The sequence below is a fragment of the Nycticebus coucang genome, chromosome 17 (assembly GCF_027406575.1).
Source record: "Nycticebus coucang isolate mNycCou1 chromosome 17, mNycCou1.pri, whole genome shotgun sequence".
Lineage (NCBI taxonomy): Eukaryota > Metazoa > Chordata > Mammalia > Primates > Lorisidae > Nycticebus > Nycticebus coucang.
Genome location: NC_069796.1, coordinates 51,283,794 through 51,311,557, shown reverse-complemented (window position 1 = coordinate 51,311,557; position 27,764 = coordinate 51,283,794). Strand labels below are relative to the sequence as shown.

Sequence of the window (27,764 nt, the reverse complement as noted above, 5' to 3'; positions counted from 1 at the left end):
AGGAGGGTCATGGAACCGCTGAAGCTTTCTTGTCTACATCTAACTTCAGACCAGTCCCACTAATTCATCCATTCACTCATTTGTTAAACAAATCATTTTGAAACTGGGAAGTGCCTATGAAATCTAGAGCTTTCTCCATGCCAGGCACTTCCCAAAATGTGGAGTGGGGCATGTGTGGACAGAGAAGTGAATTTATGTGAATTATCCAAGGTCGTAATGCAAACCAATAGCAAACCAAGGATCAGAATGAAGTGTCTTTCTCTCTTTTTTACAGCTTTATTGAGATATAATTGATACATCAAACACTGCACATTGTTAATATAAACAGTTTGATTAGTTCAAACCAATGAATACACCATCACCACAATCAAGGTAATAGATTTATTTATCCATCACTTTCAAAAGTTTTCTTGTGCCCCTTTGAAGTTTATTTATTTGTTTGCTTGCTTTGTTTGTATCTTGTTTTGTGTGGTAAGAGCACATATCACAAGATCGACCCTGTTAATAAATTTTTAAGTGCACAATAAAGTATTATTAACCATAGGTACTATATTGTACAGCAAATCTCTAGAACTTATTCATCTTGCATAACAGAAACTTTATATCCACTAAGCAACAACTCCCCATTTCTCTCTCCCCTTAATCCCTGGCCACCACAATTCTACTCTCTGCTTCTATGAGTTTGACAATTTTAGATATGTCATGTATGTGGAATCGTGACTGGCTTACTTAGCTTAGCATAATGTCTTTCAGGTTCACACATATTGTCTCAAATGGAAGGTTTTTTTCTTTTTCAAGTCTGAATAGTATTCCGTTGTATGTATATACCATGTTTTCTTTATCCATTTATCAATGAATGTTGAGGTTGTTTCCATATCTTAGCTATTGTGAATAATACTGCAGTGAACACAGGAGAGCAGATGTCTTTCTGTGGAATTGGTGGATCATATATAGTTCTATTTTTTTTTTTTTTTTTTTTTGTAGAGACAGAGTTTCACTTTATTGCCCTCGGTAGAGTGCTGTGGCATCACACAGCTCACAGCAACCTCCAACTCCTGGGCTTAGGCAATTCTCCTGCCTCAGCCTCCCAAGTAGCTGGGACTACAGGCGCCCACCACAACGCCCGGCTATTTTTTTGTTGCAGTTTGGCCAGGGCTGGGTTTGAACCCGCCACCCTCAGCATATGGGGCCAGCGACCTGCTCACTGAGCCACAGGTGCCACCCTATAGTTATATTTTTAATTTTTTGAGGAACCTTCATACTTTTTTCCATAATAGCTACACCATTTTATAATCTTACCCAAAATGAAAGTTTCTTGAATCCCAATCTTGACTCCTTTAAAGAATAACTTTGCCTCTGAAAAGGAACCACAATAAAGACCCTTCCAGTCCCAATCAAAATAGATCTGCACCAAGATGTGGAATCAACCCCAGTGCCCATCAATTCATAAGTGGTGGTGTATGTTTACCATAGAATACTACTCAAAAATGTGGTGTATTCAAAATATGGTATATGTACACCATAGAGCACTATTCAGCCACAAAGAAGTATGACTTATTGCCTTTTGCAACAATATGATGGAACTGGAGCCCATTCTCCTAAGTGAAATATCTGAAGAATGGAAAAACAACCACCACATGTACTCACTATTAAATTGGAACTAGCCAATTGCACACACATGCATAGAGGTAGTAAAACACAATGGGATTCAAGCAGGTGGGAGGGGGAAACAGAGAATGGGTGAAAACCCTACCTAACAGGTACAAAGGACACTATCCAAGTGATGTGCACATTTATACCCCCTACTCAAGCATCATAAAAGCAATCCATATAACCAAAAACATTTGAACCCTGGAATATTTTGAAATTAAAAAGAGAAAAAAATAGACCTGCATTCATCCCCTCAGGATCTCTGCTCCATCAGACTCTCCTATCCTTTCTCCAACATACATGACCAATGACAGCCTCTGCAAGGGGGAACTCACTCTCTGTCAAGCCAGATCCCTAGATATTTGACCAGCTGAAAGATCTTTCTTCCTCCCAAGGAGCTGGACCCCACATTCCAGGGTGCCTCTAACCATTGTTCCTATTGTTTCTATCTCTCCTTCTTTTTTAGACTAGTCAAGTGCTAGTCAAGTATTGACTAGACAAGTATTGAGAAGGGGGGAGGGGAGAAAGAGTAAAGCAAGGACTTCAATCTGTAACTATGAACAATCCATTGACATAACTCACTGCCTTAGGACTAGCTTGCTCCTCACTTTCTAAGATAGCCTGGAAGACTGTTCACCTTCAAGTGTTCCTGACCCAGAAGTGCCTTGAAGAAGAAGGAAGGGGCACAGGGTGCACTGGGGTCTGCTGTCCTTCTAGCCCTGTTCAGATTCTAAGCCCTGCCTGACACAGGCTTCCTCAGACACACAGGTTCCTGAGCTCCCTCTCTCTGCTGCTGTTTCTTTAAGAAGTGTCATGTCGCAGGTGCTAGTCCTTGCTACTGTCCTTGGATCCTGCCCAGGGCTCTGATTTAAAAGCTATTGCAACGTTTTTTAAAAACAAACATGTGTTGTAACCCAAGGCCCTGGTAACCAAAACACTGCTGGTTGTGAATTGGCACCTCCCAGGCTGAGGGTATAGGAAACTTCTCTCTGCCTACCCAAAGGCAGCCCACACTCTGCTGTGCACTGTAGTTACCATATTATATCTTGCAAGGAGCCCAATGAAGGCAGGGCCTTGGCTGGACTGTGGGGCTGCAGTCCTGGACCAAAGTGCCCTTTGGATCTTCACCAGCTCTCTCATGAACAATTCCTGTAGAGGCTTGACAGTTCCAGGGCAGTGTCTTCTGTCCTTCTGCCATGTGAGCCCCAGATGACCTTGGATGACACTAATTTGATCATGCCACTCCCACAACTACAGGATAAAGTAAAAACATCTTGGACAGGCCTTCAAAGCATCTCCTTGTCTATCTGTATCTTCCTCATTCCCTGTTGTCACCCATAGCTCAAGCCACACTGAGCCATCGAGGCCCCCTGGAAATGCCACATAGCATGAAATGCCCTTCCCACTTTGCTGATGAAAAGAACCCTACTTAATCTACATAGCCTAGACTGCCCTGACCTTCATTCTCCCGGCTAGAATTAGACACTGCTTTTGCTTCCATTGAATTTTTCCATATGCCCTGCTAGGTATTTGTCTACCTGAACTCCTTTTTTATGGCTTTATTAAGGTATATTTGATATAACAAAAAAAAGTACATAGTTAACCTTCTGCAAATATTTTGCTTAGCTCATATGATGATTTGTAAGTATGGGGGGCATGTGTTTGTGTGAGTATAAGACAGAGAGATTTTATGTTTAAAAGAGATTGAGCCAAGTGCAGTGGCACATGCCTGTAGTCCCAGCTACTTGGGAGGCTGAGGTGAGATTGCTTGAGCACAGGAGTTTGAAGCTATAGTGAACTACGATTGCAGCTGTTAATAGCCACTGTGCTCTAGCATGGGTGACATAGCAAGACTGTCCTAAAAAAAGAAGAAATATTTCTAGTTTCTCTTGAAACAAACTGGGATCCTGGGCCAGTTCCAGCCTTCATTTCCTTACAATCACAATCCACAGCACTGCTGCCCCCTGTGCTCCTTCCAGATGAGGTGGACCCCCAATTGTCCCCCCTCTTATGTTGGCCCCCTGCTCAGTTAGGTTCCTACCAAACCCTATAGACACTTTAAGCCTCAGACCGAGATTGTATCTCCTGTACGTTCCGGGCCACTCCCATTTACAAATATTATTCTACCACCTTGTCCTCATAAACTTTTTAGTTGTCCCAGAAAAATCAGTATTTTGGCAAAGAGTAATGCATGAATAGAATCAGATTGATAAAAATATACATAGGTCACAAAATGCCTTTGCTTGATCATCTGTTCCAAATCTTGATTTAGAAAATGCAGTCCCACACTCCAACCAGCATTCCCATTGTTTCATGAGGGTAACACAGGGGTGGAAACAAGGAGGATACTTTTGGGCCTGAAACACCAGGTTTTCCAGAAGGGGCGGGAGGTTCTGGGGTAGCAGTCTGTTGGAAAGACGTTGCTTAAATTGTGATTACATAGCAGGTGACATAAAGAATGAGGTGGGCTGCTGGAAACTAGGACTTCCACTGTACAAGGATATACCGTTGGACTTCGAACACCTGGTTTTGAACTGCAGCAGTCCACTTAATGGATTTCTTCCCAGTAAACATGGTTTGAAAATACAGTAGTCTGGGATTGTGAAACCTGTGTGTGTGGAGGGCCGGCTGCAGGACCTGAGTCAGGTTTGTGTACTCCTAAAGCCAGGTGTACACTGAGGGACAACTGAACAGATGATTTGTTTGAAATTGGATAGAATTGAGAGCATGATGACAGCGGGAACATGGAGAAGGAGCAAACAGTCCTCTGATAAGATGTAATTTGGGTGAGGAGGGATGGGAGGTATGTAGGTTATGGACTTAGGTGCATCCAGACAAGTGACTATCCAGCTCTGCTCTGAGCCTGGAAAGACACAAGTTGGCATCAGAGTCCTGCTCACTCAGTTATATTGAAATATCTAAGCTGCTCCTCAGGAGACGGTATCCAGAAGGGAGCTTCAGAATCTCTGAAGTAGGGAAGGACCCTCTGATAGTCCCTGAGTGTGAGATGGCTCAGGACCTGGACCATGGAACAATCCCCTGTGCTCCACATGGATGCCAAGGTAGAGGTGATCTAGACACTAACCAAGGATGTCTCTCAGATTCAGAAAACAATGATTACTCATAGACTCACTGACCCTGGACATGAGGAGAACACGAAGGTCTAAGGCAGTGGTTCTTAAACATAAGCATGTATCAGAATTATGGAGAGGGTGTTAATATACAGATTTCTGGGGCCCGCATCCAGAATGTCTAATGAAGCTGATTGTGGGGTGGGGAGTGTGCCCAAGAATTTGCATTTCTAACCACTTCCCAAGAGTTGGTGATGTTGTTTGATATAGTTTGGACATTTGCTCCCTCCAAATCTTACGTTGAAATTGGATCCTCTATATTGGAGGTGGGGCCTAGTGGGATGAGTTTGGACTATGGGGGCAGACCCTTCATGACTGGCTTGGCGCCCTCTCCTCAGTAATCAGTGAGTTCTCATCCAGGTTATTTAAATAAACATAGGCACTCCCTCCTCTCTCTTACTCCCGCTCTCACCATGTGATGCATCTGCTCCCCATTCACCTTCTGCCTGGATTGGAAGCTCCTTTAAGCCCTCTTCAGAAGTAGAGACTGGCCCCATGTTTCCCATACAGCCTACTAAACTGTAAGCCAAATAAACCTCGTTTCTTTATAAATTACCCAGTCTCAGGTATCCCTTCAGAGCAACCCAAATGGATTGAGACACTGTTGATCCCTGGTCCACATTCCGAGAACCACTGATGTAAAGAAATGTCCACTCATATTTATTCCTAGTAGCCTCCAGACCTCTGAGCTCACTTAAGGTAAGTGCAGTTTTCCTAGAAAATATTCCTAGGTGCTGTCTGTGCCCCTCCTACTCTGCATTAACGTACAAATTCCACTCCTTGAGGACCTCCATCTGAACTTCACTGAACAGAGAAAGTGCTAACAGATAAGGATTTACATAAATTGATTCTTGGTAAAGAATGTGACTAAGTGAATCTTGGTTCTTCTCCCAAGGCTAACCCCAAATCCCAGACCACAGTTCTCCTGGGAAAACAGGCAGGGATAGCTTCTTGCTAATTAGCCTTACTCAGACTCAATTCTTTCCAAGGACTTACCCTTTAATTTAATTCAATATAATATAATGAATCAATGTAATGATTTGATCCTTGGTGAGGTGACCCACCCAACCTTTGGAGCAGTAGGCTCAAACTTCAGTGTGAAGAGTCCTCTGACTCAGTTCTTCATCCAGATTCAGTAGATGGAGAAAAGGGGAAAGAGTCCAGGGACTACATTTTAACCAATTCCCTGATGCTTCTGGAGCAAACAAACCCACCTGTAGTTTGAGAAACGCCTCCAAAAGAATCCTAAGGATGCAACAACTTTAGATTTTCTTTCACTTTTTTCCTTTAAGTATATTCCAAGAGGAAGCTATCAAAAACCAACCTTTCTATCAGGAGTCTAGAAAACCCAGGAACCCTTATTCAGCAGAGCCCCACTTCAAAAATTGCAGTGGGGCTTTACACAGTGTTTCTAAAAGTAAATTATTCTATTAAGTTCAATATAACAAATCTTAATTAATGACCTACGTAATGGTTAGAAATGGAATTCTGCTGCAAGTGACAAAATCTCAATGGCAGTGACTTAAACAAATTTAAAGAAAATTTCTTTTATTCTTTCCTTTTTTTTTTTTAGACAGAGTCTCACCCTGGGTAGAGTATAGTGGCATCAACAGATCCTCTTGCCTCAGCCTCTGAAGTAGCTGGGACTACAGGTGTCTGCCACTATACCCACTAGTTTTTTTTTATTTTTATTTTTAGTAGAGGTAGAGGTCTTGCTCTTGTTCAGGCTGACCTAAGCTCAAGTAGTCCACTTGTCTCAACCTCCCAGCATGCGAGGATTACAGTTGTGAACCACAGTGCCAAGCCAAAAGAGAATGCTTATTAATATGTAATTATGCATATTTGAGGGAACATGTGATATTTTGATACATGTAAATGATGTACAATGATCAAATTTGGGTAATTGGCTTATCTATCCCCCCACAAATTTATCTTTTCTTTGTGTTAGGAACATTACAATTCTTCTCCTCTAGCTATTTTGCAATACACGATAAATTATTGTTAACTATACGTTCCCCATTGGCTTAAACAAATGTTTATTCTGTAAAAAACTTTGGAAGTAACTGATCAAGGCTGGTATGGGCACTCCATAAATTCATCAGAGATTGAGGTGCCTTCTGTCTTTTTTGCTCAAAGTAGTAAGATGGCTGCTGGGACTTAGCCATCCTGTCTGTCTTCCAGGCAGGAAAAGAGAGGGCAAGAAAGGGTGAACTCTGCTCTAAGGTGAGTCATCCCCCTTTTAAAAGCTTTTCTGGAAGCTTCCAGAAACCTGGAAGCTTTCTCTCATATATCACTGGCCACCCCTGTTAACTCAGAACTGTGCTGTCCCAAAGAATGTCAGGATGCTGTAACTCAGGAAAAGAGAAGAATGGAAGTTGAGTAGGTGGCTGGCAGTCTTTGGGATGGGACAGACAAAGAGGGAGGAGGCAGAGCTGTGTGACCCTTCATTCACTTGGGCAGATGCATAGGGCACAAACAAGTGTAGCAAAGGCAGCTGTGGAACAAATGCTGCCAAGCTTTTGGAAGGAGAGGGCATTTGAGTTGTTCTTGATGTACAGGTAGAATTATAACACACAGAGATGGATTTGAAGAAGGTCACTCTGGGCAGAGGATGTATGTGTAGGGAACAATTGGGCTTAATCAGAAGAACCTGCACAGCAAATGCTTTCAGGGTTAGAAAGACCTTTAATGACCACTGAACTTAGAGGTTCTTAACTTGGGATGCATGCATAGCCCCATTGTGTGGGCTGTAGGAGGTCCCAAACTGCCTGAAATTTCAAGCAATATGTTTTACATGTGGGCATAATGTACTTTTCTCATAAAAGAAAAGGATAATCTCCATATTGTTCTTTCCAGTCTTTCCCCCAGAGAGTCCACTCCATCAACCTTTGTCTCTTTACCTTCAACCTAGCTGCCTACACATACGAAATTCTCATTGCCTTTGACTTGACTCATGCTGTTCTTCCCTCTTGTAATTACTCCTCCCTATTTCTCCTCTTTCCCCTAGATACAGAAAGATAGGTGGTGATTTCCCCATCACTGGAAGCATTACACATACACTGCGTAATCACCTAGAAAGGAAATCACAACAAGAGATTTGTATTAGTCAGTGTCTCTTAGCTACAACCAATAGAAACCAAGCATCAGATTCCAGCCCAGCCTGACATCCTAGAATTCCTTTTGGCATGAAGATCCTTTGGCATTAGTATTCCCTGAGAAAGTCCTTCTTGGCCATTCCCATCTACCTTGGTCTCTTATCTCCCTTTAAAGTTCATACCTTCTGCATGGAGCACACAACTTGGCATTAGCTGTATAAAACCTGTTTTGTATTATTTCCCACTTTTCCTTATGTACAGGTCTAATGCCAAAAAAAGAGATCATAAATAATTCAAGAACAAGCCTTGAGGCTCAGCGTCTGTGGCTCAAGCGGCTAAGGTGCCAGCCACATACACCTGAGCTGGCGGGTTTGAACCCAGCCCGGGCCCGACAAAACAACAATGACAGGTGCAACCAAAAAGTAGCTGGGCGTTGTGGCAGGTGCCTGGAGTCCCAGCTACTTGGGAAGCAAAGGCAGGAGAATCACTTCAGAGGTCCTCAAACTTTTTAAACAGGGAGCCAGTTCACTGTCCCTCAGACCGTTGGAGGGCCGGACTGTAGTTTAAAAAAAAAACTATGAACAAATTCCTATGCACACTGCACATATCTTATTTTGAAGTGAAAAAAACAAAACGGGAACAAATACAATCACACCACCTCATGTGGCCCGCTGGCCGTAGTTTGAGGACCCCTGGTAGAGGTTGCTGTGAGCTGTGATGCCACAGCACTCTACCCAGGGCGACAGCTTGAGGCTCTGTCTCAAAAAAAAAAAAAGAACAAGCCTCGAATCTTCTTCTCTTGCACCTTCTCTGTGCCTTGCCCATAGGTCGACCAACCATCCTGGTGTGGCTGGGACTGTAGCATTTCCTGAGACCTGGGACTTCATTGCTAACAGTATGAAAACACCAGAAAGAATCAGTCACTCTGCTTGCCTAAGAAAGGGCACATACTAGTACCTATTTGTTGATTGCTAACTATGGCAGACATTACTTCTATTTACCAATATTTCTGATTCTTTTCTTCTGGACTCACATGGTACTTCAATATCCCCTTGAAGTTAAGCATGACTGTGTGACTTCTTTTGGCCAATGAATTATGAGCGAACCTAACATATGTCACTTTCAAGTGGAAGCATTGAAGAACCCATCCCCTTTTCTCTGTACACTCCTTTCTTGTGCCCTACCAAAGCCATCTTGTTGAGCCATCGTCCATCAGAATGGTATGGAATTTCTCTGTGAAGCAAAGCCCTCTGCCTGTCCATGCTGGACACGTAGTATGAGCAGAAATTTAGCTTGTGGCAAGTCACAGAAATTTTTATGCTTTTTATTGTTGCAGCAAAACCTAACCTAACCTGTCTGGTACACCAAACATCAAAAATCTGCCTAGCAACTCTCTCAAACTCAAGCTGCTGGCATTTCTCAGGCAGAAATTTCAACACACATAACCAAAAAGTCACCAATGGGAATGTGGGAAATTTGAACCTGCTCTCCAAGAAGGCTCAGAGAGGCTGGAGGCCGGACATCTTGAGAGCAGAACTTCTAGAAACAGAACCTGCTTTCCTGCTCCCTACCTACCACCCCAAGTTATTAATTGTAACTGATGTCATTAAAATTCAAAATTGATTTTGAGTTGAAAAGTTCAACTCCTCAATGCATAATGGGAAATTCTCAGAAAGGAGGAATACTGTTTCGGGATCACGGTACCGGTTCCGATTTCCTCAAGCTCACCATCGTGGCCCTTTATGCTGCTTTCCTACCTAGTTAATTCAGTCATTCTCCATTTCTTTGGGATTTCAGACTTCTCCATAGGTTCATGCTGAAAAATAAATCACAATTTGGGTTCAAATATGTATTTTTAAAAGAAACTTATATTACAGTTATAATTTTTATTATAAAAGAAATAAATGCATACTCATTTTTTAATATAAGAAAATGAAAAACAGCTTTAAAGATCTAAAAATCTCACCAAGCCAGGGGTAATCACTATTAATATTTTTTAATAAAAATGTATTTGTTTTTATTTGATCAGTGTTTTTACTGGTTACTTGGCATTCTGCTTTTATGTATTATCCTAAGTTAATAACCAAGCTTCTTTTCTTGGATATGTAGGTTGCTTTGGTTTTTGTTGCTGTTGTTGTTATTTGGTCTGTTTGTTTCTTTGTTTTAAATCATGGACATTGTTTTCATAAACACTGGTAATTTAAGTAGACACTCTTTGTTCAGTACCCGCTGGACACATCCATACATCAGCATCAGGAGTTGTCAAATAGTCTCATGGGTCAGAAATGCCTGGAAGGCTTATGAAGCTATGGATTCCTGAGCCTCATCCCCAGAGTTGAGGATTTGTAGGTCTGGGGTGGGCCCTGGGAATTTGCATTTCTAACAAAATTCTCTGGTGATACTGATGCTGCTGATTTGAGAATCACACTTTGTGAACCATTCTCTTATATTTTCCTTACTTTTAGAAACCTAACATCAGCTATTTTGTTACTTTCCTTTCTTAGAACCTTCCACAGTTGGTTTATCTCTGGAGTTGTGGAGAGGATATTTCTTTTGAGGTCTCTCTCTTAAATCCCTTTCATCAACAAACTTTTCCAAGAGTTTTGGGGTCTGATTCTAATTTTCTAATGTCCTATACACACAGATACACATTCACACTGACTTTCACACTGAAATCATTTCAGCTGGATGCCTGTAGCTCAGGTGGTTAGGGTGCCAGCCACATACACCAGAGCTGGCAGGTTCAAATCCAGCCCAGGCCTGCCAAACAACAATGACAACTACAACCAAAACATAGCCAGGCGTGGTAGTGGGTGCCTGTGGTCCCAGTGGTCCCAACTACTTGGGAGGCTGAAGCAAGAGAATAGCTTAAGCCGAAGAGTTTGAGGTTGCTGTGAGCTGAGATGCTACAGAACGCTACAGAACAATACCGTGAGACTCTGTCTCAAAAAAAAAAAAAATTCCTTTCCTAGACATTGACATTTTATGTTCCTTATTCCCACTGCATCTGCCTCACAAGGTTGTGGTGATGGATAGCATCTATCCAGGATGGAAAGAATCGAATATTACAGATGCGTGTGACCTAGAAAGAGCTATTGACCCAGAAGTGGGGAGGCGTTACAACTAAACTTAGTATCACTGTTTATTTGTAATAGGCAACTAATTCAAAGCTCAGGCTCTGGAGCTAGAACTGGACTCTGGGCTCTCGTACTTAACTAGTTATGTGATTTACGGCAAATCATTTCACATCTCTGAGATCCCTTGCCTCACTTGTAAAAAGGAGCTATTACCTCGTTACACAGACATGCAAGAAATAGATATAAAATGCATAAAAACAGCTTGAACAGAAACAACCCTCAATAAATGGTAGCTGTTGTGTTTGCCAAATAATTTTTTGTTTTATTTTTTCTCCCGTTCTCAGCTAAGGCCTCGGAAAAGCATCTGTTGCTCCTACAGATTTTTTCTGCATGACCCGAGTTACTTATCATTTAAGAATATTCTGGTCACCTGCCTCTGGCGGCAGCGCCAAGAAGCCCCGCGGGCGCCCTGAAGGCCCTGCTCTTCGGCTATTTACGGCGCGCGGCCACCCCAGCTCAGGCTCAAGTCCGCTTCCAGGTTCAGTTTCAGGGTCTAGTCGGCAGCCCCAGCCTACTAGCGTGGAGCGGGCAGCGGAGCTCGGACCTCAAGGTCCTCTGGGGGCCCCGGAGTTGAGAGGCAGCCTCCGGGAGCCCCGGGAGGAGGATGGGCTGCGAACAGAGCAGGCTGAGCCGCCGCAAATCCCCCAAAAAGGTAAAGGACGGCGGCGGCGAAGTTTGCTTTCGGAAGGGAGGAGGGTGCGGAATCGTTCCGCCGCGGGGGACTCACGGCGTCCAGAGCTCCCTCTGGATTGCCCGGTTACCCAGCAGAGAACTGCGAGAGGCCGGCGTAGACACGGCGGAGGTTCTGCCGGGAGGCACTCTACCCTGGCCCAGGGCTGAACCACACCAGGCTGCCGAGTTTACAAACACAGCCCCGGGCCCGGGCCGGGACCGGCAGCTGATTCTCCGCTACCTCGGAAGGAGAAATGACTCCTGTCTGTGGCAGGTGCCCTCTGCTTTCAGCCTGGCGTTGCTCGCTGTGTGGCCGTGGACAAGTGACTTGACCTCTCTGGGCCTTCCGCTTTCCCACGGGCTCTGAGGCAGAAAATCTCTAGGGCAACTACTCAGCGCGTTCCACAGACTTGTAGTTATTGGCATCACTTGGGACCTGTTAGAAATGCAGACCTGCTATGTCATAAGCTGCCTTTAACCAAGATGCCCAGGTGATTACTATACACTAAAAGTTTTAGAAGCTCCTGTCCATGGCCTCTGCCAGGCCCGAGCTGGTGTACGTGGGCTAACTGGGAGGGCCAAGGAGGGAGGAGCTCTACCGCCTTCTGCCTTCTCCTCCCTTCTTGTCCCTCCCCCAAGGGACCTAACCCTCGGTAGGTTAGGAGCTGGGTTAGGGCCCAGGGGACTCTGCTCAGGTTTCTTGCTGTAGGACCAGCTGCCCCTTGGGGTCTGATGAGCCCAGAAGGTCAGATGTGGCTCCAGAAGGACAGCCTCCCCAGCGACATGGAAGGCGCAGAGAGGAGAAGGGAGGACCCTCGAGTTCTGGCTATTTTTCTTATTACTACCCACCCGGCCCCCAGACAGGTGTGACTAGAAGATACCATAAACTTGAGGCCCTGAGAGCCACCAAACTGTGACAATATTTAATAATCTTGCAATGAACCTTGGTCTTTTCTTTCTCCCTCTCTCTGCTCCTGCATTGCTTGTGCCCTGAGTATGAGCTTTTCTGTGTATTGGGTGTCCAGCACTGTCCCCAACCTGGGTGATCATCCTATTCCCTGCTCTTTCCAGAGAGAGATGAATTTTGGCCTGAAGTGCAGTGCCTCCTAGCTTTCCTTCCTCCTGTATTCCCAGTTCAAAAGCTCACCAAGATTGACCCAGAAACCCTCATGTCTAACCTGGTGCCAGCAGGGAAATTGAGGCTTGACTCCGGCAGTGGAAGGAGGGAGCTGGATGACAGGGATGGCAATGCAGAGAGACCCGAGACTTGCAAGCTGGTGGTAGGTGAACATTAATCCTGCAGATGAGTCCAGGCTGTGCCACAGACATCCTGCATGACCCCAAGCAAGCCCTTGGAGCCTGGGTCTCAGTTCCTTCCCTACCTGGCAGGATGATCTCTAATAGGCTGAGAGCCTGTATTCTTTGTACCTCTGACAACCTCACAGTATGCAAAGTGGGCCATCTACCCACAGGTGGAGGAAATAGGCAGGAGCCTGCTCCAGGCCCAACCCTTCCACAGGCTGGAAGTGGAGGCCACAGTAAGCTTCTTTTCCCTCCTGTTTCTTCTGAGAGCCTTACAACTTAAGGTCACCTTAAGCCCCTGTCTGTCCCTGGCACAGCTTGAACTGGACCCCTCTTGTCCTAAGCCGTGAAGGGAAAGTAAAGTTGGCACAGACTGAGTTGGAGAGGGCCTTGGGTACCACCTGGGTTGATGCACCCAATCCACAGATGGGAGGTTAAGGCCTAGAGCGGTGGTTTTCAACCTTCCTAATGCCGCGACCCTTTAATACAGTTCTTCATGTTGTGGTGACCCCCAACCACAAAATTATTTTCTTTCTTTTTTTATTTAGAGACAGAGTCTTTGTCACCCTCGGTAGAATGCTTTGGCATCACAGCTCACAGCAACCTCTCTAGCTCTTGGGCTTAGGCGATTCTCTTGCCTCAGCCTCCCAAGTAGCTGGGACTACAGGCACCCGCCATATCGCCCAGCTATTTTTTGGTTGCAGTTTGGCTGGGGCCGGGTTCAACCCCGCCACCCTCATATATGGGGCTGGTGCCCTACTCACTGAGCCACAGGCCCCACCCCATAGAATTATTTTCGTTGCTACTATATGAAGTATAGTTGGGGGTCACCACAACATGAAGAACTGTATTAAAGAGTCGCAGCATTAGGAAGGTTGAGAACCACTTGCCTACAGGAAGAAAGGGGCTTGACTGCAGTCACAGAGCAGTGCAGAGCAGAAACCAGGTATCTATTCTCCAGTGTTCTTTGTCTCCACCACTTCCCCTGTGCTTCTTGCAGACTATAGACAAAGCCCTTTGGCATAAAAGCCTTCACCCTGTTGCCTAAGAGAAGTCTGATGAGTGTTCTCTATCCCAGTAATGCCAGGCCCTTGCCCCTATGCCATGCAGCGGGATTTATGGGCTGTTTTTGTTTAAAGTTCATGCCTGTTTCCATCCTTCTAGGCTATGCTCCTGCCCAATTTCTCATTCAGGTACCAACCCCTGGAAGACCTGAGCTCCCAAGCCCAATCCCAGCAGGCTGTCAGTCCCTTGGGGGACAGGGGACTTCAAGGATGGAATGGACAAACATGAGCTCAGACTACAGCAGGTCACAATAATAATGGCTCACCCTAAATGGCAGTTTGCAGAGCACTTTCACATCCTGCCCAAAGCCCTCACAAGATAGGCTGGGCTGTGGAATCTTCCCCACTTTATAGGTGAGGAAACTGAAGCTCAGTGAGAAGTGATGTGTCCAAAGTCAGACAGCCAGTTGGTGGCAGAACTGTGCAATTGCTCCTGGCTTTCTACAGTCCCCATCTGTTGCTCATTGCCTTATGCAGAGCACAGAGCAAGTGCTAAGTTAAGTGTTTGAGTGAGTGAATGACGTCCAAATAAGAACCATGGTAGGGTTAGCCCAGCATGCAGCAGGTGTATCTCATCCCACTTTGAGAAGCACAGCAAAGGATCTTGTATGGAAGGTGGCTTGGTAGGAGTTACCCATTCAAGGGCAAGAGGATGGCCCAAGCAAAAGCTGACCATTAAAAACATAGTGCGAAAGCATTCTTTGAGGGGACTGACCGTGGCATGCAGCAAGGAATGAGGCTGGTACTTTTGATGAGGACAACTTTATCTAGGGACAGAGGGATGACTACTAGGACTTTTCAAGGTCCCTCCAGGTTCAAGAATCTGAGGGTTACTGAGTTCTGTGGTCTATGGTGCCTTTTGGCCTTAGCTGTTCTAGATCCCACCGAGAAGCCAGCTGGGGGCTATGTCACTGCCTTATTGGACAAGTTGAAATCCTGGAAATGAATGAGTGGGGTCATTGGCAGCCTAGGGAGTGGATGCTTAGGAACCATCGGATTGTGTAGTCCTTCCTAAATGCTTTTTCTTAACAGAGACTATGGCTATGTGGTCATGTCCCACAGGAGGACTTGGGAGAAGGCCAGAGAGGGTAGAGGCCAAGGAAACAAACTTTTTTCTGGCTTGCATATAGGGGTGACATGGAAGTGAGGAGGGGCCTTCCTGTTTCCCAGCAGGTTACCGACCTCCTTTAGTCAGTGGAGTGCATGCAGGAGGCACACAACAGGGTGTTAGGGACAATGTCATGTCTAAACCCTCCAGTCCTCAGGGATGTGGCTGCAGCACCACAGTCCCAAGGAGGACTTTGAGAAGGGGCTCTGCACTGCTGTCAAAGCTGGGCCTTGGCAACTGGTACTTAGTGGGTCAGTCATCCAGTAGCCCTTCCCATGCACATCCATCTTGCAGGCGAGATGAAGGGGAGAAATGCAGAACGTGGATAATGTGGAAGAGACTGGCATAGACAGTGATGCTGAGGGCAAGGGCTTTAGAACTGAATTCACCTATTTATTTATTAACTTGGCAAACATTTGTGTATTGACCACATCAAGCTCTGGGCTAGGTGCTGGTTCAGCCCTGGCTCCTTCCAGGATCCAATTAGTGACCTTGGAAGTGACTTACCTTCTCCATGCCTTGGTTTCCTCATTTGTAAGGTAGGTGAGGTACCAGCTCCTGTGTCATAGGGTTGTTCTAAAGATTAGATGAAAGAATGGGTATAATAGAGTCCCTGATCCCTGACTGGCAGGTGGGATGCCCTTGAAATAGATAATGAGGCATAGAGTTAAAGTTATACTTTAAGGACATCACTGCCTGGATTTTACCCAGGGAAAGTACTGGAATGTGGGAGGTGAACATTAAAGTCCTTAGAAGAATGATGTGGGTGGGGCTGGGTAAGGGATGAAGCCTACAATCTAGCTACTGCCTTTGAATCTCTGAAGTGTTGTCACAGGGCATGGGAATCAGTTCTGTTTTTCCAGAAGGCAGAACTGTGGCTATGGGGGAATCTAAAGGAAGCCAGATTTCTATTTCTCATGAGAAAAGAAGTGACCAAAAAAGACCTGAAAGAGCAGTGAGTTCTCCATCACTAGACAAAGGGCAGTGAATTCCCCATCACTAGACAAAGGGCAGTGAGTTCCCTGTCACTGGAGGAGTTCAAGCAGATGGCATTTTAGCAAGAATATAAGAAAGAATGCAAGTCTAGGACTAGCAAACATTCAAGATTCCATTTAATATACATAATTATTCTGGTTATTGCATTTTGAGGCAAAACTTCAGAATTTGGAAAAGTATAAAGAAACTTAAAAATTGTTTTTGATCCTGCCATTAAGAAATAGCCACTGTGTACATTTCGGTGTCATTCTTTCTATTTTTTCCTGCCTATATAATATAAGTGTTGCTATTATATTTTATATGGTTATATTCCAGTTACTTAATATTCTGGTGGAATCATTTTCCCACCTTGAGTAGTCCCTGGGAACTTGGTTTCGTAGTGGCTACCTAATGTCCCATGGCTGTTGGATATGCGGGTGTTTTCCAGTCTGCACTCCTGCCCTTTTTATTGATGAGCATCTTCGTGTTTTCCTCCTAACCAGAGCTAGTAGGGTTTGGAGCTCAGAGGGATTTGGGGAAGGCCCCCCTACTGAGAGTTGGCCTCTTGGCTGGGTTTTGAAGATAGGTGGGGATTAGGCAGTTGTGGTGCAAGTGGGGGATGCAGGAGGCATAAGGAATGTGGGGGCAGGCCCCTGACACCTGGTCAGTAAGAGCCAGGCAAATCCACCTTTCCAGCTCAGTCTGCCAAGGGTGGAACAGTCAGAAAACAGGAGGAAGCTGCCTGTGAGGTCATGCAGAGGCAGCACCATCATGAGGATGTTGGTGTGTAGGTGGCCTCTGAGCTAGTCAGTTTTTCTTTTCTTTTCTTTTCTTTTTTTTTTTTTTGCTAAATTCAGAAAATAAAATCCCACAAATCATCCGAGCTGAGGCAAATCCAGGCTTCCATGCATCTGGCCCCCTGGAAGACTAGTGAGATTGAACACTAGATTTCTGTTTTATAAAGGGATATCTGTCCCTGGCAACCTAAAACACATTAGAAAAAGTCCTGATAATCTCTGCCCTGGTGATAACAGCCTTTAGCAAGATACCTTCTGCACACATACATGTTTTTAATTGTGTTCTTTTCCTTTGTATATGAATTCACAAGCAGCTAGTATAGGTCCCCTCAGAGGTTGATGTGCTCCCTGCCCCTTAATGACCCATTTTTGCCCCAATTCAGTGTTAGGTTTGGGATCTTTGCTTCATGTCAGTCAGCACCTTGCTTCTTTTTCTCCCTCCCTTCCCTTCCTTCTCTCCTTTTCCTCCCTTTCCTCCCTTACCCCTCCCTTCCTTTCTTTCTTCCTTTCCTTCCTCTCTTTATTTCTTTCTCTTTTCCATTAAAAAGAGCAGAAAATAGTTCAAATTAATTGCATAAAAGCATACAGCCATATAAGTGAAAATGCTGAAACTCTGGTCAAGCAGGGCTGCCCCCTGATGTCCCAGGATTCCTAGATCAGCCATGAACAAGAGCCTGGAATCTGCCTGCAAGGAGCTTTACAGGGTCTCAGTATGAAACTCATGAATGGTCATGTACAAAAAATAAACTTAGACTAGGGACCCTTTGTAGGTAAAGAGCCTGACAGATGACCCTACTTCCAGCTCTGACCTGTCTGCTTGGGCTTCCGTCCTCAGGGCCTGCACTCCATCTTTCGCATCACCCAACCTCAGCACTGTGAGCTGTCCCAGTAACAGGACAGAGGGCCAGACAGGGAGCTTCATCGCAGCAGGACTAGCAGGTGTGGGGAGAGGGAGCTCCTGACACCCCACCCTGGGTGGGAAAAGAAGCAAGAGAAGATCCATCCACCTTGAGCAGATCTAAATCCATCCACTACCTGAAGACAAGCCATCCTACTTCCTTGCCAAGTGAATTTTCATCCCTAAAAATAGTTTATCTTGTGTCACTTTATTTTCTTTTTTTTTTTTCTTTTTTTTCTTTTCTTTTTTTTTATTGTTGGGGATTCATTGAGGGTACAATAAGCCAGGTTACACTGATTGCAATTGTTAGGTAAAGTCCCTCTTGCAATCATGTCTTGCCCCCATAAAGTGTGACACACACCAAGGCCCCACCCACCTCCCTCCTTCCCTCTTTCTGTTTCCCCCCCATAACCATAATTGTCATTAATTGTCCTCATATCAAAATTGAGTACATAGGATTCATGCTTCTCCATTCTTGTGATGCTTTACTAAGAAAAATGTCTTCCACGTCCATCCAGGTTAATACGAAGGATGTAAAGTCTCCATTTTTTTTAATGGCTGAATAGTATTCCATGGTATACATATACCACAGCTTGTTAATCCATTCCTGGGTTGGTGGGCATTTAGGCTGTTTCCACATTTTGGCGATTGTAAATTGAGCTGCAATAAACAGTCTAGTACAAGTGTCCTTATGATAAAAGGATTTCTTTCCTTCTGGGTAGATGCCCAGTAATGGGATTGCAGGATCAAATGGGAGGTCTAGCTTGAGTGCTTTGAGGTTTCTCCAGACTTCCTTCCAGAAAGGTTGTACTAGTTTTCAGTCCCACCAGCAGTGTAAAAGTGTTCCCTTCTCTCCACATCCACGCCAGCATCTGCAGTTTTGAGATTTTGTGATGTGGGCCATTCTCACTGGGGTTAGATGATATCTCAGGGTTGTTTTGATTTGCATTTCTCTAATATATAGAGATGATGAACATTTTTTCATGTGTTTGTTAGCCATTCGTCTGTCGTCTTTAGAGAAAGTTCTATTCTAAGCCTAAACTCAGTAGAAAAAAAGAAATATCCAAAATCAAATCAGAGATCAATGAAATTGAAAACAAAAGAATCATTCAGAAAATTAATGAAACAAGGAGTTGGTTTTTTGAAAAAATAAATAAAATAGATAAACCATTGGCCAGACTAACAAGGAATAGAAAAGTAAAATCTCTAGTAACCTGAATCAGAAATGATAAAGGGGAAATAACAACTGATCCCACAGAGATACAAGAGATCATCTCTGAATACTACCAGAAACTCTATGCCCAGAAATTTGACAATGTGAAAGAAATGGATCAATATTTGGAATCACACCCTCTCCCTAGACTCAGCCAGGAAGAAATAGACCTCCTGAACAGACCAATTTCAAGCACTGAGATCAAAGAAACAATAAAAAAGCTTCCAACCAAAAAATGCCCTGGTCCAGATGGCTTCACTCCAGAATTCTATCAAACCTTCAAGGAAGAGCTTATTCCTGTACTGCAGAAATTATTCCAAAAAATTGAGGAAGAAGGAATCTTCCCCAACACATTCTATGAAGCAAACATCACCCTGATACCAAAACCAGGAAAAGACCCAAACAAAAAGGAGAATTTCAGACCAATCTCACTCATGAACATAGACGCAAAAATTCTGAACAAAATCCTAGCCAATAGATTACAGCTTATCATCAAAAAACTCATTCATCATGATCAAGTAGGCTTCATCCCAGGGATGCAAGGCTGGTTTAACATACGCAAGTCTATAAACGTTATCCACCATATTAACAGAGGCAAAAATAAAGATCACATGATCCTCTCAATAGATGCAGAAAAAGCATTTGATAAAATCCAGCATCCTTTTCTAATTAGAACACTGAAGAGTATAGGCATAGGTGGCACATTTCTAAAACTGATTGAAGCTATCTATGACAAACCCACAGCCAATATTTTACTGAATGGAGTAAAACTGAAAGCTTTTCCTCTTAGAACTGGAACCAGACAAGGTTGTCCTCTGTCACCTTTACTATTCAACGTAGCGTCACTTTATTTTCAAACCCGAACCTTCCAGACCACCTAGGCCAAACACCTTATAATACATAAAAACATCCGTTCCACGCCCACGCTTCCCTCTAGACAAGAGATATGCAATCTGACCTCCTTCTAGCCCAGCCTTCTTTCCCCCCTCCCCTGTAGAGTTCTTTTGTACTGAGTATACAATGAGCTTTGTGGCCCTCCTTACCGTTTTCTGTTCTCTTACGTGACCCTGTCAGCAGAAAAGTTGTTATCTGTACTGTGCTTAATAATGTCCTTCCAAAATTCTTGTACACCAGGACCTGTGAATGTGACCTGATTTAAATAGGGTCTTTGCAAATGCAGTCAAGTTACGATGAGGTCATACTAGATTACAGTGAGCCCTAATCCAGTGACTGGTGTCCTTACACGAAGAGGGGGATTTCAACGCAGACACACAGTGGGAACAGTATGTGGTGACAGCAGCAGGGATTGGAGTGGAGCATCTCCAAGCCAAGGAACACCAAAGATTGCAGACAACTACCAGGACAACTACCAGGAGAAGGGAGGGAATTGGTCCTCTATTAGATCCTTGAACAGTGGTTCTCAACCTTCCTAATGCCGCAACCCTTTAATACAGTTCCTCATGTTGTAGTGACCGCCAACCAAAAAATTATTTTCATTGCCACTTCATAACTGTAATTTTGCTACTGTTATGAATCGTAATGTAAATATCTGATATGCAGGATGGTCTTAGGCAACCCCTGTGAAAGGGTTGTTCAACCCCCAAGGCGGTCACAACCTGCAGGTTGAGATCTGCTGCTCCAGAAGAATCAGCTTGCTGGCACCTTGAGTCTGGACTGCTAGCTTCTAGAACAGTGAAAGAAGAAATTTCTGCTGTTTTCAGCCACCAAGTATCTGGAAATTTCTTTTTTTTTTCTGTAGAGACAAAGTTTCACTTTATCACCCACTGTAGACTGCTGTGGTGTCACAGCTCATAGCAACCTCCAACTCCTGGGCTTAGGCGATTCCCTACCTCAGCTTCCCAAATAGCTGGGACTACAGGCACCCACCACAACACCTGGCTATTTTTTTTGTTATAGTTTGGCCAGGGCCGGGTTTGAATCCTCCACCCTTGGTATATGGGGCCGGCGCCCTGCCCACTGAGCCACAGGCACCGCCCGAGTTTCTGAAAATTTCCTGCAACAGCTCTTAAAAACTCTCATAACCTAATCAGGTAAATGGCTCCCCACCTCACTCTCATACCCCTCCCCATCTTGATACCTGTCAGCAAGGGCAGCAGGAACCCAATGCCTCTCCTTTAGGACCACAGCATAGCAGCAGACTAAGGGGCATTGTGAACAGGGGGGTGCTCGGACAGGCCCATACACCTTCAGACATCAGCTGTAGCCTTTGAGAAGGAACAAGGACTGGACTGGGAGTCCAGAGCAGTCCTACCTCTGCCTGTTTCCCTAACTGTTCTCTTCTCAGACCTCAGTATCTCCAACTGTACATGACTCCCTTGGCAGCTTTTAGGTTCCAAGATAGGTATTTTTTACCTTATTGCCATTAATTTCTTTGTATACAAATAATACCTAAATAAGCTATTGCTTAAAAAATTGTAAGCATTCAGGTCAAAGAAGTTCCCCTTTCTTGACCATAGCCATTTTAGTCCACCCTCAAATTTAGTCCATTGTCTGGACATGACAACTGCCATCAGTTTGTGCTTTTCTAGTATCATTTTTGTACCTGTGCATTCTTGTACCAATAGAAATCATTTATTTTGCCTATTTTTTATTTTGTATTCTACTAAATGCCTTTCCATCTTTGTATATAAATATCTACTTTGTTCTTTTAAACATATGAATGACATTCATTACTTAGTATTACATCCCTGAGTGCATCAAGCCAGTCTCCTGTTGGTCAATGTGGGGATAGTTACTAGCATTTCCCTGTTGCAAGTGGTCCTGGCCCAGGCCTCCCGCAGGTGCCCCCGTGTCTGCACTGATGGGTACTTCTCACTGCTTGAAGTGCCACTGCGGGATTGGGAGCATGCTGCATGTAATGTGAGAGGTGGCTGAGCTCGTCATCCTCTGCTTCCAGACAATCCTGTCCTTTTATTATCACCCTTACTCGGGCTGCTGAAGAACAGGGGATGGTGTGAAGGGCTCTAGGTCCCCCACCTAGGACCTTCTAAGCACAGGCCCTTCTTTTCCTGCCCTCCCGAGAGCCTTCTTCATGACAGGACCTGACAGCTGAGTGTGTCAAATTGCCAGCCCTGCCCTGCCAGAGCAAACGAGCATGACAGGATGGACAGAGGATGAGATAGCCATATGACCTCACTCTGCCCCCTCTTCCCCATCCAGGCATTTCAACACCAGAAGGGCTCTTAAGTCTCCCATTGCCCAACTTCATGCCATGTAGAGGAGGAAACAGGAACCCAGAGAGGGGAAGGTGTTCTCCCAAGGTTACACAGCAAGCAAGTGACAAGCCAGGGCCTTGACTCAGGACTCTCAATTTGCCATCGGGTTTGAGAGACAGGAGAATATCTGGCAGCATGTCCAGCCCTCAGCCTGCCTCCTCCTTACCCCTATCCCAGCCACTGACACCATTTTCTGTGCAGCTCCTAAAGAATCCTTTTGCATGCCCTAATGACCCAAATGCTCAAAATGGTGCCTAGTACTTTGCCAGCGCCAGACCCTCTGAGACGGCCAGCTCTAGCAGACACCCTGGGAAGCTGATAAGGCACAAGAAAAACTGAGCTCTAGGGAGGAATAAAATAAATAAGATATGATGGAAAGGCTTTCTCTAGGCTTCGGCCTCACCATCTGTGAAGTGAGGCCCTATGTTTGAGTCCTTCCTGACTCTCTTGTCTGCTGTGGTCTGGCTTTGCAGGTGCTGGGGTGTTTAACAGGGAAGTGGTCCTTTCCTCCTCTGAGACCTCTCATCAGTCCTCAGATAGGAGCAATGCAGACCACTTCCGCCCCTACTTGCCATGCTCTGGGGGCACTGCAGGTGTTCAGAGAAGGAGGTGCCCCCAGTGCAGCCGAGAGGCACAGACTAGCCACTCTCGGCTTTGCATGGGTTGTATAGTCACACTGGACCGTCTCCCAGAGGACCGTGGGTGATGTTGACCACACTGTATGATATGAAGGGGTTGAAATAAGTCATTAGCGTCTCTGGCAGTGTGAAATAAAATCAAGTTCAAGCATTACTTTGGCAAATGTTTCTGCCCATCTTAGAGATGCGGAAGCCAAGGCTTGTATTTATGATGTTCTTCCTTCTAAGCCTCTGTCAATTTGCGTGTGAATGCTCAAGTTTCTCAACAGCCTTGAACATTCAGGCCCTGCCCTTCCTCCCCCAAGGCCCTGCAGCGGGCCCTTGGGCCTCCCCACCCACCTCCTTCCTGCATCTACGCTTAGCCAATGGGCTCTGCTGTGGTTGCTCAGATCTGAAACTGGTGATGCTGGGGCCCTGTGCAATGCTTTGCATGGACACCAGAGAGGCAGCTGATACGGGAGAGAGTGTGACTGAACCTCCTGAGACCCAGAATCACTCCCCCCCCCCACAGACTTCATGACTTAGATAGATCTGGCATAGGCATATAGGGACTGTGGGCCCAGCTGTGCTCCCCTGCCCGCTGCCCTGTGTCTGGCCTCTGACATGTTATCTGCCCACCTCATCTCTGGGCCTCAGCTTTTCTGATTGGAAAAAGGAGGTGGGGGTTAAAAGCAGCTCTCGCCAGGCCCCTTCCAACACTGTCCTCTGGGGTTGGACTGAGTGATCTCTGAGGACCCTGAACTCTAACGGCCCTGTGGGTCCCAGTAAGCCTTTCTCAGCCAAGATAGGTGTGATGGAACAGTGTGGCCCAGGGAAACCAGGGCTGTGGTTTGTATGATGATGAAGGTGCTGAGTGAACTCTTAGGGGCCTTTCAATTACTAAATTCTCTTAAGTTAAACAGGAATAATGAAGATACAATGTCAGAAATCCGTAAAGCCTTGAAGACTCAAACAGGATGGAATGATGGTTCCCAAAAAAGTCAGGTCAAATATCTGCTGGAAAGGCTGAGCCTCTCTCAGGGATCTCTTAATTTCCATCCCCTGGGGTTCCCAGGGTAGAGGATAGCTGGGCAGCTTCTATCCAAGTGGTTTTTACCTAATTCACTCTTGCCTGATGAGGCTCAGCATTTGAGGGAAGTTGAGGATTCTATCCCAGAGGCTTGAGTATGTGACTACAGTCATTCACCCCCAAAATACTACAACCTGAACAGTACAAGTAGAGTTCTCTGAGGCTGTGTTAATACTCGACCTATAGCAGCTGAAAACTTTATGCTTACCAGAGGGCTTTACTTGCTGAACATCAGGGCTACTAAGTTTATAGAACTATAGACTGTTAGAGTTCAGGGTCCTCAAAAATCACTCAGTCCAACCTGCAAAATGAAGTTCGCCTTTCCAACCTCTTCTTGCATACTACCAGTGATGGATAGCTCACTACCACTACCATGCCCCACCCTCCACTGAGTCAGCCTACCTCTGAAATTCTTCATACTGAACTGAAACTTCTCAATCCTTGTAGTGCTTGGCCACAGTCCTGCCTCTAAGGCCAGAGATGCCAAATGAGCAGCCTCTACCCCTGACAGTCCTGCTGAGATGTGAAGACAGTGCTCAGTTCTTTCTTGCCTGTTCTAAAGTCTGGCCAATTGTTCTGTGGACAGCCCCTCCTATAATTTGGCTTTGAGTCTCCTTGTAAGTCCTGTCAGTTTGTTTTGGACAACTTCAAGTTTGTCAGTTTACCCTCCAAAATGTGAGCATAGCAATGAAATTCATTTTGTGGTTGGGAGTCACCACTACATGAAGAACTGTATTAAAGGGTCACGGCATTAGGAAGGTTGAGAACCACTGTTCTGGAGGGTCTTACCAGCCCCGATCTGAACTTGTTTGGCTTCTCCATGGCTCTGAACACTGTCTGCTCTTTGCAGCTGTATTGTACAAAATCAGGTTCGCTTCAGATTGAACCTACAGCAGGGCTGTGGTCTGGAGCCGGGTGGCAGACCTGTGCATGGGCTGCAGAGCTGTGTGGGGACTGCAGGTGTAGGCGCTCCATTTCCAGCCTTCTTAGGAGAAGGGCTGCTCTAGAACTCGGACTGACTGAGAGCATCTGCCCCAATCCTGACCTTCACAGATAAGGAAACTGAGACCTGGAGGAGGGAAGTGACTTACCCAAAGCCACACAGTAAAGCTGGAATCCAGGTCTCCTGTCCTCCCCCCAGGCCTGGGCTCTCCCAGCATCCTGTGTTGCTAACTGCCTCTGCTTTCTTGCTCCCAAGTGTCTGTTGACTCAGGAAGTTGTCATCCCTCTCACAGAGTACAGTCCGGATGCCCCACCCCAGCCCTAGGCCCCCCGCCCCTGCTTTTGGAAGGGAAATTCTTGTGTCTCTCTCTCCACTCCTGTCCTCCCCCACCGCAGGGTGTACTCTGTGCCCTGACCTCTGAGGAGGAAGTGGCCAGGGCCCCAACTTGGGGATTTTCCGTTCAACAATGGCTCGTTGAGCCCTACCCAGGTCAGGGCCCTGTGTTCTCAGGCTCTTGTGGGCATCAGATCACCAGGATAGATTGCGAACAGCACACACGTACACCCCCCCTCTCCAACTGTCTATGTCTAGAATTGAGTCTAGAAATTTGTGTTAAGTAGGCTGTCCAGGTGGTTCTGATACAGAAAGCCCATAGACCCATTCCTAAGAAGTACTCTTCTGGCATCATACCATACTGGCAAATCCAATGTGGATTTCAAAATCCTCTCCTCAAGGAGCCCCTTGGAAGAGGGACAGCTGACCAGGTGTAAGACTCTCATGGGTACCTGGAGCATAGGGAAGACGAGAACTAACTCAGCACTGGGGAAGGCCAGGGGAGACACAGAGCAATGGCATGTCTGGGCCTGGAGGGCCCAGGAAGACTTGACCATGTGTCATTGTGGGATGATCTTAAGCAGCTTGGGATGTCTTGAACACATGGATGCCTGTGTTGGGGCCAGGATCACAATAGGTAGCACTAGGTGGTTTTGCTTTCATTTTGACCTAGCAAATTTGCCAGTGCTTTTAAAAAAGTGGTAATGGGGGCGGCGCCTGTGGCTCAGTGAGTAGGGTGCCGGCCCCATATGCCGAGGGTGGCGGGTTCACACCCAGCCCCAGCCAAACTGCAACAAAAAAATAGCCGGGCGTTGTGGCGGGCGCCTGTAGTCCCAGCTACTCGGGAGGCTGAGGCAAGAGAATCGTGTAAGCCCAAGAGTTAGAGGTTGCTGTGAGCCATGTAATGCCACGGCACTCTACCGAGGGCGGTACAGTGAGACTCTGTCTCTACAAAAAAAAAAAAAAAAAAAGTGGTAATGTTCCATGTTGGCAAAGTTGTGGTGAAACTGACCTTGATATCACTGTGGCCCATGCCTATAATCCTAGCACTTTGAGAGGCCAAGGTGGGTGGATTGCCTGAGCTCTGGAGTTTGAGACCAGCCTGAGAGGAGGATGACTTTGTCTCCCCAAAAATAGAAAAATTAGCCAGGCGTGGTGACTTGTGCCTATAGTCCCAGCTACTCAGGAGGTTGAGGCAGGAAGAGCCCGTGAGCCCAGGAGTTTGAGGTTGCTGTGAGCTATGATGACAGCACTGCACTCTACCCAGGGTGACAGAGGGAGACTGTCTCAAAAAAAAAAAAGGAAAGAAAGAAAGACAGGAAGGAAGGAAGGAAGGAAGGAAGGAAACTGGCTTCCTTGTGTGCCATTGGTGGGATGAGTAAATTGGTAGAACCTTTCTAAAGGACAAAGTCAATAATGTTAGATGTGGAAAAAATGTTATAAATTAGTATGCTCATTGAAGCATAATTTGAATTAGAAACAATCTAAACCAGGCATCCTCAAACTTTTTCAACAGGGGGCCAATTCACTGTCCCTCAGACCATTGGAGGGCTGGACTTTAGTTAAAAAAAAAAAAAAAAACTATGAACAAATTCCTATGCACACTGCACATATCTTATTTTGAAGTAAAAAACAAAATGGGAACAAATACAATTCATGTGGCCCGCGGGCCGCAGTTTGAGGATGCCTGATCTAAACACTCAAGAGTAGATTAAATGACTAAATTCATCCATAGAGGCTCAATGCCCATAGCACAGTGGTTATGGCAACAGCCACATACACTGAAGTTGGCAGGTTCAAACTTAGCCCAGGCCAGCTAAACAACAATGACAACTGCAACAAAAAAATAGCTGGGTGTTGTGGTAGGCACTGTACTCCAAGCTTGGGAGGCTGAGGCAAGAGAATCACTTGAGCAGTGAGTTTGAGGTTGCTGTGAGCTGTGACACCATGGCACTCTACCCAGGGTGACATATTGAGACTCTGTCTCAAAAATAAACAAATAATAGGGCAGTGCCTGTGGCTCAGCGGGTAGGGCGCCAGCCCCATATACTGAGGGTAGCAGGTTGGAACCCGGCCCTGGCCAGCTAAAACAGCAATGACAACTATAACAAAAAAAGAGCCAGGCATTGTGGCAGGCACCTGTAGTCCCAGCTACTCAGGAGGCTGAAGCAAGAGAATCACTTAAACCCAAGAGTTGGAGGTTGCTGTGAGTTGTGATACCATAGCACTCTACTGAGGGTGACAGAGTGAGACTCTGTCTCAAACATAATAATAATAATAAATTCATCCAGAGATATTCAACTCATTAAAATTAATAGATTTATACAATTTATGAATGTAGTAAACACTCAGACATATTTGAAGCATATATGTATAAATATTCCATTACTGGATACATACACGTAGGTGCGCATACCGGCCACCGTGTTCTGGGGTTATCACTAGTAGTGCAGTTCTCTTTTTGTATTTTCCTGCATTTTTCCATACTTTCAATGATGAATGT

At 45.4% G+C, this 27,764-nt stretch overlaps 1 protein-coding gene across 1 annotated transcript in view; it reads left to right on the top strand.

Annotated features, from left to right (window-relative positions):
* The first annotated feature begins 11,433 nt into the window (after positions 1–11,433).
* The window catches only part of CCDC69 (coiled-coil domain containing 69), a 54,714-nt gene continuing 38,383 nt past the window's right edge, over positions 11,434–27,764 (top strand). The window contains exon 1 of the mRNA XM_053567432.1: positions 11,434–11,665. Within this exon, the coding sequence (XP_053423407.1) occupies positions 11,618–11,665 (48 nt within the window). The 5' untranslated portion in view covers positions 11,434–11,617. The remainder of the gene's footprint in view (positions 11,666–27,764) is intronic.